At 48.0% G+C, this 17,777-nt stretch overlaps 1 protein-coding gene across 1 annotated transcript in view; it reads right to left on the reverse strand.

Moving 5' to 3' along the window:
• Positions 1–17,777, reverse strand: part of LOC140427892 (uncharacterized) — a 98,682-nt gene that overhangs the window by 65,690 nt on the left and 15,215 nt on the right. The window contains exons 6-7 of the mRNA XM_072513722.1: positions 17,245–17,365; positions 14,735–14,827 (exon numbers count right to left, since the gene is read on the reverse strand). Coding sequence (XP_072369823.1) covers positions 14,735–14,827; positions 17,245–17,365 — 214 coding nt within the window. The remainder of the gene's footprint in view (positions 1–14,734; positions 14,828–17,244; positions 17,366–17,777) is intronic.

Raw genomic sequence — 17,777 nt, forward strand, 5'->3', positions numbered from 1 at the left:
AGGGCAGGTTGCAGGTCTTGATAAAATTAAAGAAACGAGTGACCCCTGGGTGGTAGAGGTCCTCGTGGAGGTTTCGGAGGCGGTCCACTTGTGTGGTGGCACAAGTGCCGCGGGACAGGGCATCAGGAGGCTCGTTCAGTTTCCCGGGACGGTACAAGATCTCGTAATTGTAGGTGGAGAGTTCTATCCTCCACCGCAAGATCTTGTCGTTCTTAATCTTGCACCGCTGTGCATTATCGAACATGAAGGCAACCGACCGTTGGTCCGTGAGGAGAGTGAATCTCCTGCCGGCCAGGTAATGCCTCCAGTGTCGCACAGCTTCTACTATGGCCTGGGCCTCCTTTTCGACCGAGGAGTGGCGAATTTCGGAAGCATGGAGAGTACGGGAGAAGAAAGCCACGGGCCTGCCCGCCTGATTGAGGGTGGCCGCCAGAGCTATGTCGGACGCATCGCTCTCGACCTGGAAGGGGAGGGACTCGTCGATGGCGCACATCGTGGCTTTTGCAATGTCTGCTTTGATGCGGCTGAAGGCCTGGCGGGCCTCCGTCGACAGGGGGAAGGTTGTGGACTGGATCAGGGGTCGAGCCTCGTCTGCGTAATTGGGGACCCAGTGTGCATAATAGCTGAAGAACCCGAGGCAGCGCTTTAGGGCAGTGAGGGAGGGGGAACTCCATGAGGGGGCGCATGCGCTCAGGGTCGGGGCCTACGATTCCACTTCGCACTACGTAGAATGTCTAGACGGTCGGTGCTAAACACGCATTTATCCTTATTGTATGTCAGATTAAGGATTTTCGCGGTCTGGAGAAATTTACAGAGGTTGGTGTCGTGGTCCTGCTGGTCATGGCCGCAGATGGCGACGTTATCCAGATATGGGAACGTTGCGTGTAAGCCGTACCGGTCCACCATTTGGTCCATCTCTCATTGGAAGACCGAGACCCCGTTCGTGACACCGAAGGGGACCCTTAAAAAGTGATAGAGCCGCCCGTCTGCTTCGAAGGCAGTGTACTGGCGGTCACCATTACGGAGGGGTAGCTGGTGGTAGGCAGACTTGAGATCCACCGTGTAGAAAACCTTGCATTGCGCAATCCTGTTCACCAGGTTGGCTATACGGGGGAGAGGGTACGCATCCAGCTGCGTAAACCTGTTTGATGGTCTGGCTGTAGTCAATGACCATCCTATGTTTCTCCCCGGTCTTTACCACCATTACTTGAGCTCTCCAGGGACTGTTGCTCGCTTCGATAACTCCTTCCCTCAGCAGCCTCTGGACCTCCGACCTGATGAAGGTCCGGTCCTGGTCACTGTACCATCTGCTCGGTGGCGACAGGTTTGCAATCTGGGGTGAGGTTCGCAAACAGGGAAGGTGGGTCGACCTTAAGGGTCGCGAGGCCGCAGACAGTAAGGGGGTATAGGGCCGCTGAATTTAAAAGTCAGGCTTTGCAGATGGCACTGGAAATCCAGCCCAAGGAGGGTGGCTGCGCAGAGCTGCGGCAGGACGTACAGGCGGAAATTGGGGAATTCCCTGCCTTGAACAGTGAGGTTTGCTTGGCAGAACCCCTTTATCTCCACCGCGTGTGACCCGGAGGCCAGGGAGATCCTTTGATTTACGGGATGGGTGACAAGAGAACAGCGCCTTACCGTGTCGGGGTGAACAAAGCTTTCCGTGCTCCCAGAGTCGATCAGGCACGACGTCTCATGGCCGTTGATGGAGATTGTCGTTGTAGCTTTCGCAAGCGTCCGGGGCCGGCTCTGGTCCAGAGTCACCGAGGCCAGTTGCAGAAATGGAGCGTTCTGGTCGGGCAGCATGTAGTCGGCTGTGCTGGGGGCCAGGGTCGCACATGGTGTCCGGGGATGAAGAAGATGGTGGCGGCGAGGAACAAAATGGCGGCGCCCACCCATCCAGTGTGGCGTCCGGGGGGGCAAAATGGCCGTGCCCAGGGGTCGCACGTGGCCTGAGGATAGCGGGGTGGCGGTGAGCGCTGGGCGGTCGGGGCCTGAAAGGCAGTTGTCGATAGTCGCTGGAGACCGCAGCCACAGCCTGGCAGACCCCCACATAGTGGCCCTTCTTGCCGCACCCTTTGCAGGTGGCGGTGCGGGCCGGGCAGGGATGATTCGCCTGCCTGCAGAAGAAACAGCGTTGTCCGGCGGCGTAAGCGGGCCGTCTCGCCGCGCAGGCTTGCAGGGTCAGGGGAAAGGTCTGAGGGGCTGCCGCTACGGGGTGCCATGCAGACCAGGGGGCCGCCGCGTGTTCGGGAGCAAAGGACAGCGCGTTTTTATAGGCAACGTCCATGGACCCCGCCAGGGCCCGTGCCTCAGTAAGTCCCAGAGTGTCCATTTCTAGGAGCCTTCGGCGGATATCGGGGAGGTCATACCTGCCACGAAAGCATCCCTGATCAAAAGTTCCGTGTGCTCGTTCCCCGAAACTGGCGGGCAGCCACAGTTTCGGCCCAGCACCAGCAGCGCCCGATAGAAGTCTTCCAACGTTTCCTTGGGGCTTTGCCTCCTAGTCGCCAGCAGGTGACGAGCGTAGACCTGGTTCACAGGGCGGATATAATGTCCTTCTAGCAGCTCGATCGCGGCAGCATAATTCTCCGCCTCCTCGGTAAGAGGGTAGATCCCAGGGCTGACCCGTGAGCGTAGAAGATGCATCTTTTGTCCTTCCGTGTGGGTGCCGGCGGCCGTGTCAAGGTAGCCCTTAAAGCACGCCAGCCAATGTTTGAAGATAGCAGCAGAGTTGTCCGTGTGGGGGCTGAGCTGAAGGCACTACGGTTTGATACGGAGATCCATCCTTTCAACTGAAGTTGTAGCAGATTAAATTGATGCACAATCAATTAATCTCGAGACAAGGTGAGGCATAACTAATAGGCTTTAATCTGCTAGAACTGTCCCCAGCAGCTTCGATACAGAAAGTGAAGGCTGCTGGGACGGCATTGGTTCTTATACTCCGCCTCTCAGGGCGGAGCTATGTACATCAGCCAATGGTAGACTCCTGGGTCTAACAAATGGTTATCCACCTCTCAGGTACCGCAATACCTGGTATTACCACAGTTTGCTAGCGAGGTGGCCCCTACCAGAGCCTCCTCCCCACATGCCCAATGCGGAAAAAACAAAATAAAAGATTCCCACAACCAGTCCTTCCAAACCCAACACAATAGACCCCCAAACAAAGAGAAATAAATCCGAACATATTACCCCAACATCCCAGAACCATCCCCTCCCAGATGCAACATAAGAAAACACAAAGTCCAAACTCAGTTCAGTCCTTCACGAAAGTCTCTCCGCCGTCTCAAAGTAACTAGTCCTTGGAATTATGCATAACTCTCAATTTCGTCGTCTAGACCATTCCAAATCGCATGTTACTCTTGTACAATGCTGCCTTCGTCTTGTTGAAGGCCGCCCGCCGTCTTGCCATCTCTACCGTGAGGTCTTGGTATATTCGAATACCATTGCCTTCCCATCTCACCTCTCAATTCTACTTTGCTCATCTCAGCACCTTTTCCTTCATCTGGTAGCTATAAACACTGACTACCACAGTCTTAGTGGTTCGATCGCCTTTGGCTTCGGCCAGAGCAACCGGTGAGCCCTATCCAGCTCAAAGAGGGAGGAGTCCTTCTTCTCCTCCAACAAAAGCTTAGCGAACATCACCAAAAAGCACTCCATTGGCCTCCGGCCCTCCAACCCCTCAGGCAGTCCCACAATCCGCAGATTCTGCTGCCGTGACCTGTTCTCCAAGTCCTCCACTTTGTCTCTCAGCCCTTGGCTGCTCTCCTCCACAGCTCCTCGCCCATTGAGGTGAGCTGGTTTCCTGAAGCAACAATGCCTCCTCTGTCCCTTTCAACACTTCTCCTGGTACCCACACTGCCGTCGGCATCTTTCCAACAGCCTCCTTTATCAGGGCCAGCGTATTGTCCACCAACTGTTTGAGCGTTCCCATCATTTCCTTTCCATGCCGCTCAAACTCCACCGCCATTACCTCAGCCAGCGTGTCCACCGTAATGGGCGCAGCCTCACCTGGCGAGCTTGCTCCCGCCATCTTTCTACCAACTGAACTCCGCACTGAACCCGAGCTCTCAGGTGGACTATCGCTCGCTCCTTTTCGTCCCTTATTTTTCGGTTGGGTTTTCAAAATCCTGAGTTACCACAGCGTTTCTGGAGATCGATCATATGACATTTTCCCCCAAATCTGCGTGAAAAGGGCCAAAAAATGAAAGCTCTAGCAGGAGTCACCCAACGTGCGACCTCCACCTACATGTCGCCATCAGAAGTCAAAACATTTGCATTTGATCATTTGAACTGTATTTATTGTTACAGTCCAGAAGCTGTAGCTACTGTCAGGTATGGTTAATTCACAAACCTTCAACTGCACAACAACTGAACTTATTTTGAAGGAAAAATACCAACTAAACAAAACACAACTGTGCAATAACTACATTCATTAAACGTCCCAGACTACTTCACGTTTAACATTTTACTCATTCAATGGTTACGGGCCGTTATAGTTCAGTCAACCCACAAGTAACAAGGCTCAAGGACAATTATAGCTTGTCAACTCAGATTTATAAACACCTCAACTCTCCAGTCCGCAAATCCAAAACCCGGAAACACCAGGAGCGGGATTCTCCACCTGTGTCTATCTCTCTCTATTTCTCTATCTGGCTTTCAGAGCTGAGACATGGAAGATGCAGCATTTGGATAAGTAAAACTTTTATTACAACTTTATAATCATTCATGTTTCAAATAAATTGTTATATCTACAGAATTTTCCAGTTCACACAATTGTGGTCAGACATTCTCAGTCATTCTAAAATCGAGAAAATTCCACAACCCAGAAATGACTTGGTCCCAAGCTCGACAGGACAGGTTATAATAGCGCACCTTAAAAATAACCTGGAATTGTTACTGAATGGATTGGAAGAACAGCTTACATTTATAAAGCATAGAAAAATGTCCAAAGGTGTCTCACAAAAAGAAAATCTGTCAAAAATAGTCCAACAGGGAGATATTAACAATTGCGAATGAAAACACAGTTAACGAGCCAAGTTTTAGGGAGGGTATTAAAGGAGGGAAATCAAAAGGTTGACAAGTTAGGGAAGGAGAGGGAATACCTAACCTTGGGGCTTAGATGGCAAAAGTAGTGGTAGGGCAAAGGGAACGGAATTGGAGGAATGCAGAGTTTTAGGGGGCGATTCTCCGAGCCCTGCGCCGGGCCGGAGAATCGCCGCAACCTCGCCATGCGCGATTCTCTGAGGTGCGGAGAATCGGGGCCATTTGCGCCGGCGCGATTAGTGCATGCATGGGCCGAGCGGCCGCGCGGATATGACAGAGTCCCGCCGGCGCCGTTCACCCCTGGTCCGCTGCCGGCAGGAACTCTGCGCAAACGGTCGGGGGGCGGCCTGTGGGGGGGGGGGGGGGGGGCTCCGTCCCCGGGGGGGGGGGGGGGGCCTCCGATGGGGTCTGGCCCGCGATCGGGGCCCACCAATCGGCGGGCTGGCCTCTCTTTCCCTCCCCCCCCCCACGGGCCTACTTTCCTGCGCGGCCGGCCCCTGAACGCCGACGCCATGTTGAGTCGGGGCTGGCGCGCGGAAGAAGTCCCCCGCGCATGCGCAGGTTGGCGTGGCCCATTTGACGCCGGGAAGGGAGGCTGGAGCGGCATGAACTGCTCCAGCGCCGTGCTGGCCCCCTGTGGGGGACAGAATCGGTCGTACCCGGGCCCGGTTCACGTCATCGTGAAACGTGACGGCGTTCACGACGGTGCGAACACTTGGGCTCCATTTGGGAGAATCACCCCCTTTGTCTGGTTTACGGTTGAAGGTGATGGTGGTTAGGGAGTGGAATTTGATATGTGTGTTAGGACACAGGCAGAAGAGTTCTGGATGACAGGAGTGTCATGATATTCAGGTAAACATCATGGTACAAACATACATACACACTGATGGACAGATCAACGGACAAATCAACACACACAACACCACAGCCAATCACAGGCAAGAGCATACACACTACAAAACAGGGAACACGACACTTCCGGCTCATTCCAGGAGGAGCCAACTCAGGGCACAGAGCTCACAGCAAGCCACTCAGACATCCACCATGTGCTGAATGTCACTCCAAGATAGTGTTAGGAATAGGTCCACAGATTCAAGGGTTATGATCGAACCTCAGTAACCAGTTTCCCACTGTAAATATATGTTAGTAATAAAACTGAGTTGCACCATTCGCAACCGTGTTGGTTCGTCTGTGTAGCAGAGTACCCAACACATCAAGAAGCAAACTGGAATTGACAAAAAGCACAGATGTGGGTTTGAGCAGCAGACAAATTTGATTATTTAGTTTGCACCATCATGTGCTTTTACTCCTTTTGGCGATTTACAGTTTAACATTCCTATAAAGAGCAATTTTATGAGCAAAGGAAAGGCGAGGGGCACCACCCAACAAATTGCACGCAGCATTGTACTGTTTTCCAGCCAATTATCCTCTTCAATGTGATAAAAGCCCCCAATCTTCACATTCTCCTCCAATACAAATCTTACCAAAATTCTGAATTAAAAAGGAAAATTCCAACATTTTTGGACATGAGAGTGGCAATCTCTGATGTTACAAATGCGAAGCGGTCTGCTATCTGGGAATCTCTGGTTCCCATGTCTGAAGGCAGTATCACTTTAAGAAAGGAATGTAGCCTGGTACAGCAGTCAGCTGACATTCCGCTTTTTGATTTTTTAAAAAGATAAATCTTACAAATGCAAACATATTGACCTGAAGTTTTGCAATTACACAAAGTTCCTTCTGTTTAGTTAGCTCTCAAGGCCGACATCAGAGACCTCAAACCTACTGTACTAAAGCATTGTCCTATTATATTTCTGGTTACAAGGAGCAACGGTTTTTGGAAGATATTGTTGTCTGCAGCAGTCCTCCTCTCTCCACTCCCCCTTAAACAGCTGGCTGCTTAAAGAGAAGGCCCTACCACAATCATTTTAGAGAAACTAGAAATGGGCAATTACTACAATATTGACAGCATCTCTCACGTCGCAAGACCAAATATTAAAACAAAACAACTCGCAAATAGACTGAAGAATCACACAGTGACAAAATGTACAACTCAAGCCTAAATTGAAAAGAAAATTCTAAATTTATAAAGTTTTCTCGACATTAAAGAAAATAAAGCAGATAGGTGAAGGATACAAATGTTTAATTTGTTCTGATACTTTTAACTGTTCTAGGAGTCAAAAATAACAAATTGCATCAGATAGGCCAGTGGGCCGACGAATGGCAGATGGAGTTTAATTTAGATAAATGTGAGGTGATGCATTTTGGCAGATCGAATCAGGCCAGGACCTACTCAGTTAATGGTATGGCGTTGGGGAGAGTTATAGAACAAAGAGATCTAGGAGTACAGGTTCATAGCTCCTTGAAGGTGGAGTCGCAGGTGGACAGGGTGGTGAAGAAGGCATTCGGCATGCTTGGTTTCATTGGTCAGAACATTGAATATAGGAGTTGGGACGTCTTGTTGAAGTTGTACAAGACATTGGTACGGCCACACTTGGAATACTGTGTGCAGTTCTGGTCACCCTATTATAGAAAGGATATTATTAAACTAGAAAGAGTGCAGAAAAGATTTACTAGGATGTTGCCGGGACTTGATGGTTTGAGTTATAAGGAGAGGCTGGATAGACTGGGACTTTTTTCCCTGGAGCGTAGGAGGCTTAGGGGTGATCTTATAGAGGTCTATAAAATAATGAGGGGCATAGATAAGGTAGATAGTCAACATCTTTTCCCAAAGGTAGGGGAGTCTAAAACTAGAGGGCATAGGTTTAAGGTGAGAGGGGAGAGATTCAGAAGGGCCCAGAGGGGCAATTTCTTCACTCAGAGGGTAGTGAGTGTCTGGAATGGGCTGCCAGAGGTAGTAGTAGAAGCGGGTACAATTGTGTCTTTCAAAAAGCATTTAGATGGTTACATGGGTAAGATGGGTATAGAGGGTTATGGGCCAAGTGCGGGCAACTGGGACTAGCTTAATGGTAAAAAACTGGGCGGCATGGACTGGTTGGGCCGAAGGGCCTGTTTCCATGCTGTAAACTTCTATGATTCTATGATTCTATGTGTGTGAAGGTGACAAGTCTAAACGAGCATCCTCAGACATAAGTAATATGTACTTGGACATCACAGTCTGAACAAAAACAGAGATAGCACAAAGTACACTGGGCTCAGTGTTTGATTTAATCTAACCACCAACATTTCAAAACCACTCCCTGCGGCCAGACAGGATAAAGAGGAGAATTTTCCTGGATGGCAGAAATTAAAGCACAGAAGGAGGTCATTCTGGTGCTTCCCCCGCCCTGCCCCCCCAAGAAGGAAAATATATTGGTTTCCAAATATTTACCCCATTCCCTTGTGAATAATCTTGTATTCTCTGACTTAATAGTCACTTAATGACCCTCAGCTCCAAAACCTTCCTTCACCTGGCCTTCCAGTGAGAATGATCAGTTTCAGTCTACTTGTGCTGGATGTTTGCCGAGATTGTCAGAACGTCAGTTCTGGACTCAATTGTGAGTTGGGAACTTAGAACAGACCATGGAAAGATGTCAGTAGCATGATGGCCTGCAGCGGCAGTTGTGTTCCTCAACTCCAGGAAGGTGGAGGCCACCTCCAGGCAATGGCTTTGGCTTTAACAGGGGGCCCATCAACTATTGGAAAGAAGCCAGCTTCCGGGTGCTGCGATGACCAGCTAAGTCGCATGTTTCGGCACCTCCCGTTGAAACGGACTTTTGGGCTCTTATTAGGAGCCCAAACGGCAATTTTTAACGGCCAAAATCATTGTGTGGCGAAATAGGAGGGAATCCCCCCGGATAAATATGGATAAAGGAGAGGATAGCGGCCGGATTGCAGTGGATCCACTGGAGCAGCGGCAAGGAAGGGAAGCTCGAAGCAAGATGGCATTGGAAGGTGGCTGTTTGGTATGGGGCCCGGAGCAACAAGAGTTCCTGCGGCGCTGTGTGGAAGAGCTGAAGAAGGAGGTGTTGGCCCCGATGCTACAGGCGATTGAAGGGCTAAAGGAGGCGCAGAGGACCCAGGAGTTGGAGCTTCGGGTCGTGAAGGCAAAGGCTGCGGAGAATGAGGATGAAATACAGGGCCTGGTGGGAAGGACAGAGACGCACGAGGCACAGCACAAAAGGTGTGTGGAGAGGTTGGAAGCCCTGGAGAATAACTCGAGGAGGAAGAATTTAAGAGTCTTGGGTCTTCCCGAAGGCACAGAGGGGGCGGACGTCGGGGCATATGTGAGCACGATGCTTCACTCGCTAATGGGATCGGAGGCCCCGATGGGCCCTTTGGAGGTGGAGGGAGCTTATCGAGTTCTGGCGCGAAGACCAAAGGCAGGAGAAATGCCTCGAGCCATAGTGGTGAGGTTTCACCGCTACAATGACAGAGAGATGGCTCTAAGATGGGCAAAGAAAACTCGGAGCTGCAGGTGGGAGAACGCGGTGATCCGCGTGTACCAGGATTGGAGTGCGGAGGTGGCGAGAAGGAGGGCAAGTTTCAACCGGGCCAAGGCGGTGCTACACAAAAAGGTTAAATTTGGAACGTTGCAGCCGGCGAGACTGTGGGTCACACACCAAGGGAAGCACCACTACTTTGAGACGGCAGAAGAGGCGTGGACATTCATTGTGGAGGAGAAGCTGGAATAGTCTGGCGAGAGAAAAAGCTTCTGTAATAAAGTGGTGGGGTGATTATGTGGGACGAGGAAGGGGAAGGGGGGGCGATTTTTTCAATTTTGTAACTTTTCTCTTTTCCCCTCGTGTGGGGGGGGGGGGGGGGGGGCGGGGGGGGGGGGGGGGGAGGAGTATGGGGAACTGTGGGCGCCGGTGGGAAGGAAAGGGGAAGAAGGGAACTGCGCCATCAGGGGCGGGGCCGAGTGGGAAACGCGGGCTTTGCTCCTGCGCTATGGTAATTGTGGCGGGAACGGGGATGCAGGAAGGAGGGGGCCTCGCACAATGAGGGGCCGAGGACAAACGGGGGAAGCGGAGGTCAGCCAGAGTTTGCTGACTTCTGGGAGCAACATGGGGGGGTGCAACGCTAGAAAAGGATCTAGCGGAGGGGGGGTGGGTGGGGGGAGAGTTAACTGGTTTGCTGCTGCTAAGGGGAAGGGGGAGCTGTTATGGGGCGGGGTGGTCGGGACGGGAGAGCACCGTCGGTGGGATATACGGGTACGTGGGAACTGGGTGAGGGGCTGGGTTAGAAAAGGGGATGGCTAGTCGACATGGGGGGGGGGGGGTAAAGAGCCCCCCAACCCGGTTGATCACGTGGAACGTGAGAGGGCTGAATGGGCCAATTAAAAGGGCACGGGTACTCGCACACCTAAAGAACTTAAAGGCAGATGTGGTCATGTTGCAGGAGACGCACCTGAAACTGGCAGATCAGGTTAGACTACGTAAAGGATGGGTGGGGCAGGTGTTCCATTCGGGCTTAGATGCGAAGAATAGGGGGGTGGCTATTTTAGTGGGGAAACGGGTACTGTTTGAGGCAAAGACCATAGTGGCGGAGAGTGGGGGTAGATACGTGATGGTGAGTGGCAGATTGCAAGGGGAGGCGGTGGTTCTGGTGAACGTATACGCCCCGAACTGGGATGATGTAAACTTCATGAAGCGTATGCCGGGGCGTATCCCGGACCTGGAGGCGGGAAAGCTGGTAATAGGGGGAGACTTCAATACGGTGCTTGATCCAGGGCTGGACCGGTCTAGGTCTAAGACCGGGAGGAGGCCGGCAGCGGCCAAGGTGCTTAAGGACTTCATGGAAAGAAACCGATGGCATGACCAATTTGACCTTGCCAAGTGGGGGCATAATTGAGCCTGATCATCCACCTGCTGCTGCTGCTGACCGGGTAGCTGGTGCAAGTTAGACTCCTCCTCTGGTTAGGTCACTCAAGTGGGAGTGCATTGGGGAGCTGTCAACACAAAATTCTCTATTTTTCTCCCAGCCCCATTTCTAAATCAGGACTGGGAAATTCAGCCCCATGTTCCCTATTCATGCACCAGTGGAAAAGATTTTTTTATACATGTTTTTATTGAAGATTTTCATTTATGACAGGTAAATCTCACCATATAGTTCAACTATACAGTTGCGCCAATCATAACCGAGGTTATAAGTAATTTTCACCCTTTTACTATACATGTGGTCGAAATTTACATTAGTGTTATCAAATAAAAACAGAGAGAAAAAGAAAAAATACGACAAAACAGATAAGTGGTCTATTTACATTGCAGTGACCAGGATGTGTAGATATAGTCTGAGCTGCCCCTTTGTAGCCTGAGGCAACAGATACCCAACGAGTACCGCACCCCAGGAAGAAGCGAAACAGGAGATGAGCTCTGGCACGAGGTTACCCCTTTGTATGGTACGGTGGAAAGAGTACAGGAGCAGGGATGTCTTGCTGCAATTATACAGCGCCTTGGTGAGGCCACACCTGGAATACTGAGTGCAGTTTTGGTCTCCGTGTCTGAGGAAGGATGTTCTTGCTCTAGAGGGAGTGCAGCAAAGGTTTACCAGACTGATTCCTGGGATGGCAGGACTGACATATGAGGTGAGATTAAGATGGTAAAAAATTGCAGCATGCTGCTGTGCAGAGGGACTTGGGTATCCTTCTGCATGAATCGCAAAAAGTTGGCTTGCAGGTCCTTCATGTTGCTGTTTTATCTATGTGCCCCTGAATACATCAGGTAATTAGGAAGGCAAATGGAATGTTGTCCTTCATTGCTAGAGGGATCGAGTTTAGAAACAGGGAGGTTATGTTACAACTGTATAGGGTGCTGGTGAGGCCACAGCTGGAGCACTGTATACAGTTGTAGTCTCCTTACTTGAGAAAGGACATATTGGCACTGGAGGGGATGCAGAGGAGAGTCACTAGGTTGATTCCAGAGTTGAGAGGATTGGCTTATGAGGAGAGACTGAGTAGACTGGGACCATGCTCATTGGAATGTAGAAGGACGAGGGTGGATCTTATAGAAACATGTAAAAGTATAAAGGGAATAGATAAGATAGAAGCAGGGAGGTTGTTTCCACTGGCGAAACTAGAACTAGTGGGTATAACCTCAAAATAAGGGAGAGCATATTTAGGACTGAGTTGAGGAGAAACTTCTTCACCCAAAGGGTTGTAAATCTATGGAATTCCCTGCCCAGTTGAGGCTACCGCGTTGAAAGTTTTTGAGGCAAAGGTAGATAGATTTTTGAACAGTAAAGGAATTAAGAGTTATAGTGAGCAGGCGGGTGAGTGGAGCTGAGTACACAAAAATATCTGCCATCATCTTATTAAATAGTGGAGCAGGCTCAAGCGGCCAGATGGCCTACTCCTGCTCCTAGTTCTTATGAGATCGAATTGGTTAGGATTGTATTCGCTGGAGTTCAGAAGAATAAGGCCGGGGGGGGGGATGTTCCCGATGGGTGCGTCCAGAACCAGAGGTCACAGTCTGAGGATACGGGGTAGACCATTTAGGACAGAGATGAGGAGAAATTTCTTCACCCAGTGGGTGGTCGACCTGTGGAATTCATTACCACAAGTAGCAGTGGAGGCCAAAATATTGCTGTATTTTTTCAAGAAGCAGTTAGATATAGCCCTTAGAGTGGATCAAAGGATATTGGGGGAAAACGGGTTTAGGTTATTGAGTTGATTACCAGCCATGATCATAATGAATGGCGGAACAAGCTTGAAGGGCTGAATGGCCTCCTCCTGCTCCTATTTTCTATGTTTTTATGTTGATCAAATTCCCCAGGTTTCACTCTCTCATATATTCATTGCACCTCCTGAGTCATAGAGTAATAGATTAATCAATAGGTTACTGCTGCTCCCAGCTCTGTAGGTAATTCTGGGACCCATTTCCTCCCCATTCTCCCAAGGAACCTCTCCTGCCATTTGCTGACTTTCCCCCCCACAAATCCTTTAGTCTCCTCATCTTGCTTCTCCAGTCCTTTAGGAAAGGAAATTTTCTCTCCTTACTGGGTCTGACCTACACATGAACCCAGATCTGCAGCAAACGTGATCATCTTTGTGGCCACTCTGTCCTACCAAATAGATATAGAAAATAGCATTGTGCATGTCTACACACATGGATGGTCGTAGTTCCAGAAACAGCACCCCACCACCTTCTCAAGGGTATTTAGGGATGGATAAAAATGTTGTCCTTTGTAGTGGCACTTCACATCCCATGAACAAGGGATTTAACAAGTCTCCCCTCTCCCAGTTTCCCTCCCTCCCCAAGTCTTCCCCTCCCTCCAAGTCTCCCCCCCCCCCCCCTCCCTCAAGTCCCTGGAAAGGTGTGCAAGAAAAGTAGGGAAGGAAAGATAGGAGGAGAGATAGTAGTATTGATTAAAGAGAATGTTGCAGTCCTGGACAGAGAGAAAAACTCGAGGAGTTGAGGACTGAATCTAGTTGGTTTGGAGCCAAGAAATAGATGATCTATTACACTTTCGGCTGCATTCTATAGGCCAACAATTTAGTGAGAACGATGTAGAGGGGAACATTTGTAATCAGATTACAGGGAGGTGCAAAAACTACAGAGTAGCGAGAATAGAGAAATTTAATTCTCTTAACGCATACTAGGATAGCAACTGTGTCAAGGGCAGAGAAAGGGAAGAGTGACTTTCACTTTCACTTTCCAAAGTGAGATTAGATCAGAATATCTCCCAGCTAATGTGGAAGTATTGCAGGATCTGATTCTGGAGAATGAGGTGGGTTAAGTGGAAGTAGGAAACAGTGATCACAGTACCATAACGTTTAGGTTAGCAATGGATATGTGGGGATGCCCAGGGGTCGGTATGAGGACCACTGGTTTTCCTGATCTATATTAATGACACAGGGCTCAATTTCAAACTGCAGATTTTGAACCACTGTGAATGGTGGTGAGGGTAGTGACAGAGGACATAGGCAAGCTAATTGAATGGGCAGAATTAAATTTAATGCAGAGAAGTATGAAGCAATATATTTTGGTAGGCAGAATGATGAAAGATGATATAAAATAAAGGACACAATTCTAAAATGGGTGCAGGAGCCGAGCGATCTGAGGGTAAAAGTCAATGAATCTTTGAAGGTAGCAGGGAGAGTTGTTAAAGTGGTGAATATGCATATGGGATCCTGAGTTTTTTACAAAGAAGCATAGAGTACAAATGACGGAAGTTATGATAAACCTTTATAAATCACTAGTTTGGCCTCAACTGGAGTATTGGGTTCAATTCTGGCACTGAACCGTAGGAAGGATGCAAAGGCATTTGAGAAGGCCCAGAAATTATTCATGAGAATAGCTCCAGAGATGAGGGTCTTCAGTTACATGGATGGATTGGAGAAGTTGAAGCTGTGCTTCTTGGAGTAGAGATTTTACAGGTGTTCAAAACCTGAAGGGGTTTAGACAGAGTAGAGAGGGGAACTGTCCCCATTGGTAGAAAAGTCAAGGACCAGAGGAGACCAATTTAAGGATAATCACAAAAAGATCCAACGGCAAGAGGAGGACAAACTTTGAGGCAGCTAGTGGTTAGACTCTGGAGTGCACTAACAGAGTGTGGAGGAGGCAGATTCAACCTGGCTTTCAAAAGGGAATTGGAAAAGTATCCGAGGAGAAAAGAAAGATTGTCGGAGTACAGGTAAAGGGCAGGGGAACGGAACAAGTGGAGCTGCTCTTGCAGAGAGCAGGTATAGGCACTCAAGGGCTGATTAGCCTCCTCCCATGCTGCAGCCATTCTATTCAAACAGTATTATACTTACAACTTTTATTTCCTCCTTCAGGCAGACAGGAATTCCATCCAGTGGGGAAAGAGGTGCATTGGCTCTATATCGAGCAGTGGAGGCTTCTGCCATCTACACATCAGAACAGAACGTCAGTGTTGAAAAGTAGCAGAATAACAATGTGGACACATAATTTTATCTCACCCTGATTCAAACATTTTCTGGTGTTACCAGACACTTCATTGATGGGTCAGTACAAAGGTTGCCCCAAAACACCCTTTCAGGCACTTTTCCACCTATTTCTCTCTTTATCATTCCCTTCAACAAAAATGTATTCAGGGGCACATAGATAAAACAGCAACATGAAGGACAGAGTGGAAATTAAATGTGATAGGACCCGCTGATGGAGAAGGAGGCACTGCACAAAAGTGGATAGATAAGCAGAGAGCCAACAGATTGGGGGGTGGGGGAGTGAACAGTTAGATAGAAATAGCTATCACACGAAGTTGCAAGGACAGAGAAATAGAAATAACTTTTCAGAAAGCAAGACTAGAATGCTGCTCAGCATTTAGCTGCCATATGATTAACAAGCAGGTTCCTCACTTTGCTGGTTTGGCTGCTAACATTTCCACTTACATCCATTGACTGACGATGTAGCACATGGATATAGGAGAGCAAAATGACCTGATGTACATTTTGTATCTGCTTTTAGCTAGCATCTCAGACAATCAGTCCTTTCATTACCACCATTTGAAAGTACAGCATGTATTGTTCTCAATAATGTGAAGTCGAACAGTGTGTAATCTGTGGAATTGGCCACCAATATTTATTCTTGCAGTGAAGTTTGGATTATACCTACAGCTTGTGAGAAGAGTCTCTATTTCACCAGGGGTGATTCCACTGCTGGGCCTAGAATGGAACACCAATATTTACAAGGACCACGTTGGAAGCAGGGTCCATAGTATTAAAGAAGTTCCTGGGGATGTGCTGATAAACTAGAACGGCTGCCAAAAGCTTACTACTCGCGTTCCTTTCATAGTCAGTAAACGTCACAGTTAGCTGGAACTCTTTTTTTCTGCCCGATCTACTGCTATCACAGGGTTCCAAAGTAACTGTTAGCGAAGGTCATATTAAATGAACATTGCAAAAGTTCAACTCCTGCCGCCCTGCCCAGTTACTGCAAACAAGCTTGTTCTGCCAAGTATACACGTATATTTTGCAGTCCACAAAAATCAAATTCACTTCTGAAGTTCAGTTCTTTGCTTTACCCACTTTTTCTCAAATCAAAATTGATAATCTGCGAACAATGCCAATTCCATGACTCAGGAGGGAGTGACAACTCTGGTGATCGCAAAACACTGGGTTAGGTAGCTGCAATTCTCTGGTCTATATTTCCTGTTTAGAGCACCAATTCACACACAGAATTACCGCTCATTTATTACTCTCTTTTTCCCTGTCCTCTTCTAAAAGCATGATTGAGTATCTTTATTATTATTGTTGTTTATATTAACCTAAAGTGTGTGGTTAAAAAATAGAGCAACAGGAAAGTGAATGTACAAGGAGTGGAGGAGGGTTGATTAATTAAATGCAGCTCCTCCAAAGGCTTAAAGTGAAATATCACACAAGTATCAGGTTCAATCCTAAGGGGCGGCATGGCGGCGCAGTGGCTAGCACTGCTGCCTCACAGCGCCAAGGACCCGCGTTCGGTCCCAGTCCCGGGTCACTGTCCATGTGGAGTTCACACATTCTCCCAGTGTCTGCCTGGGTCTCATCCCCACAACCCAAAAAAGATGCGCAGGGTAGATGAATTGGCCATTGTCCCTTAATTGGAAAACAAGAATTGGGTACTCTAAATTTATATTTTTTTAAAAAATCAGGTTCAATCCTTAATCTGTACAATATCAGTGTATCTGAAGAGTGCTACAACAATCAGCATCTCTACGTTAGGGAGAGGAAAATTAAATATGATTTCTGCTCCAGATAACAATCAGACTGGAAAGAGCATGTAGACAGGTTGCATCAGCCCAACAGTGATGGTCAATTTTGTCAACAATCACTGTTTCGGCTCATGAAAAGCAGCATATAAAATGAGGGCTTGCAACATTTCCAGCACCTATGAAAACTTCCCCAACAGGAACCAGGAGAGAGGTGAATGGGTGAAAACCATAGAGGTACAAGGAAAGAAGTCTTGTACACAGAAACAATGGCACAGTTAATGAACAACGACGAGAAATCCAAATATGCTCAGTGATAGAGAGTATATGAGAAAATCACAGACATATAGGGACAGAGATTAACTTTGATCCTTTATTTGTGGTACTGAGCCATCTACAAATGGACCACTTGAAAACATAAAAACGAAAGCATTTTTGTTCCAGATGTTCAGGATTGGCTTCAACAACATTGTAATTGGCCAATATATTATGTTGTTTGATAAAATTTGGATTACACACTTTAGCCATAAATATTTCCCTATTGATCATGGCTGGTCCACAGTCCCAAGTAAGAAGGATTAATATTGTCTTTGATAAACCAAAAATATTACCAACCTTAATTATCTGGTCACCCTCATACTGCACAATAGCACGCAATGGCATAACTGCTTGATCAGCATCTTCCAGGGCGCTGATTATATTCTTAGCAACCTGGGTTGGAGTAATCTTACCTGATCTGAACAAGTACAAAATTGTATGGGTTAGAATAATTTATTTTAATACATTGATAATGATTGGGCTGATTGATTAGCCAATATTAAACATTATCAGCAAGCTATTCAATGTCCCACTTCTTTCACTGAAAAATCAAAGAAATTTCAAGAAAATCAAAGGCTATTAAATATTAATTTAATCCTCAATCTTGCTTCTCAGCAGTTTTCAGTGGAACTTATTTTCAAACCAACCCTGAATCAACTCTCATTTCTAAAAATTTATTTCAGAAACCCATTAGCCTGTCAGAGCAAATTAGATTTTTTCTGAATGATTACATTGTTCCCGACTTGTAAGTCCATTATTGCCTTATAACAAATTTGAAACTTCAAACGAACTTCAGCAATTTATACAGCTTCTGCTGAAGTAATTTGACT

This window comes from Scyliorhinus torazame, chromosome 8 (assembly GCF_047496885.1).
Source record: "Scyliorhinus torazame isolate Kashiwa2021f chromosome 8, sScyTor2.1, whole genome shotgun sequence".
Classification (NCBI taxonomy): Eukaryota; Metazoa; Chordata; class Chondrichthyes; order Carcharhiniformes; family Scyliorhinidae; genus Scyliorhinus; species Scyliorhinus torazame.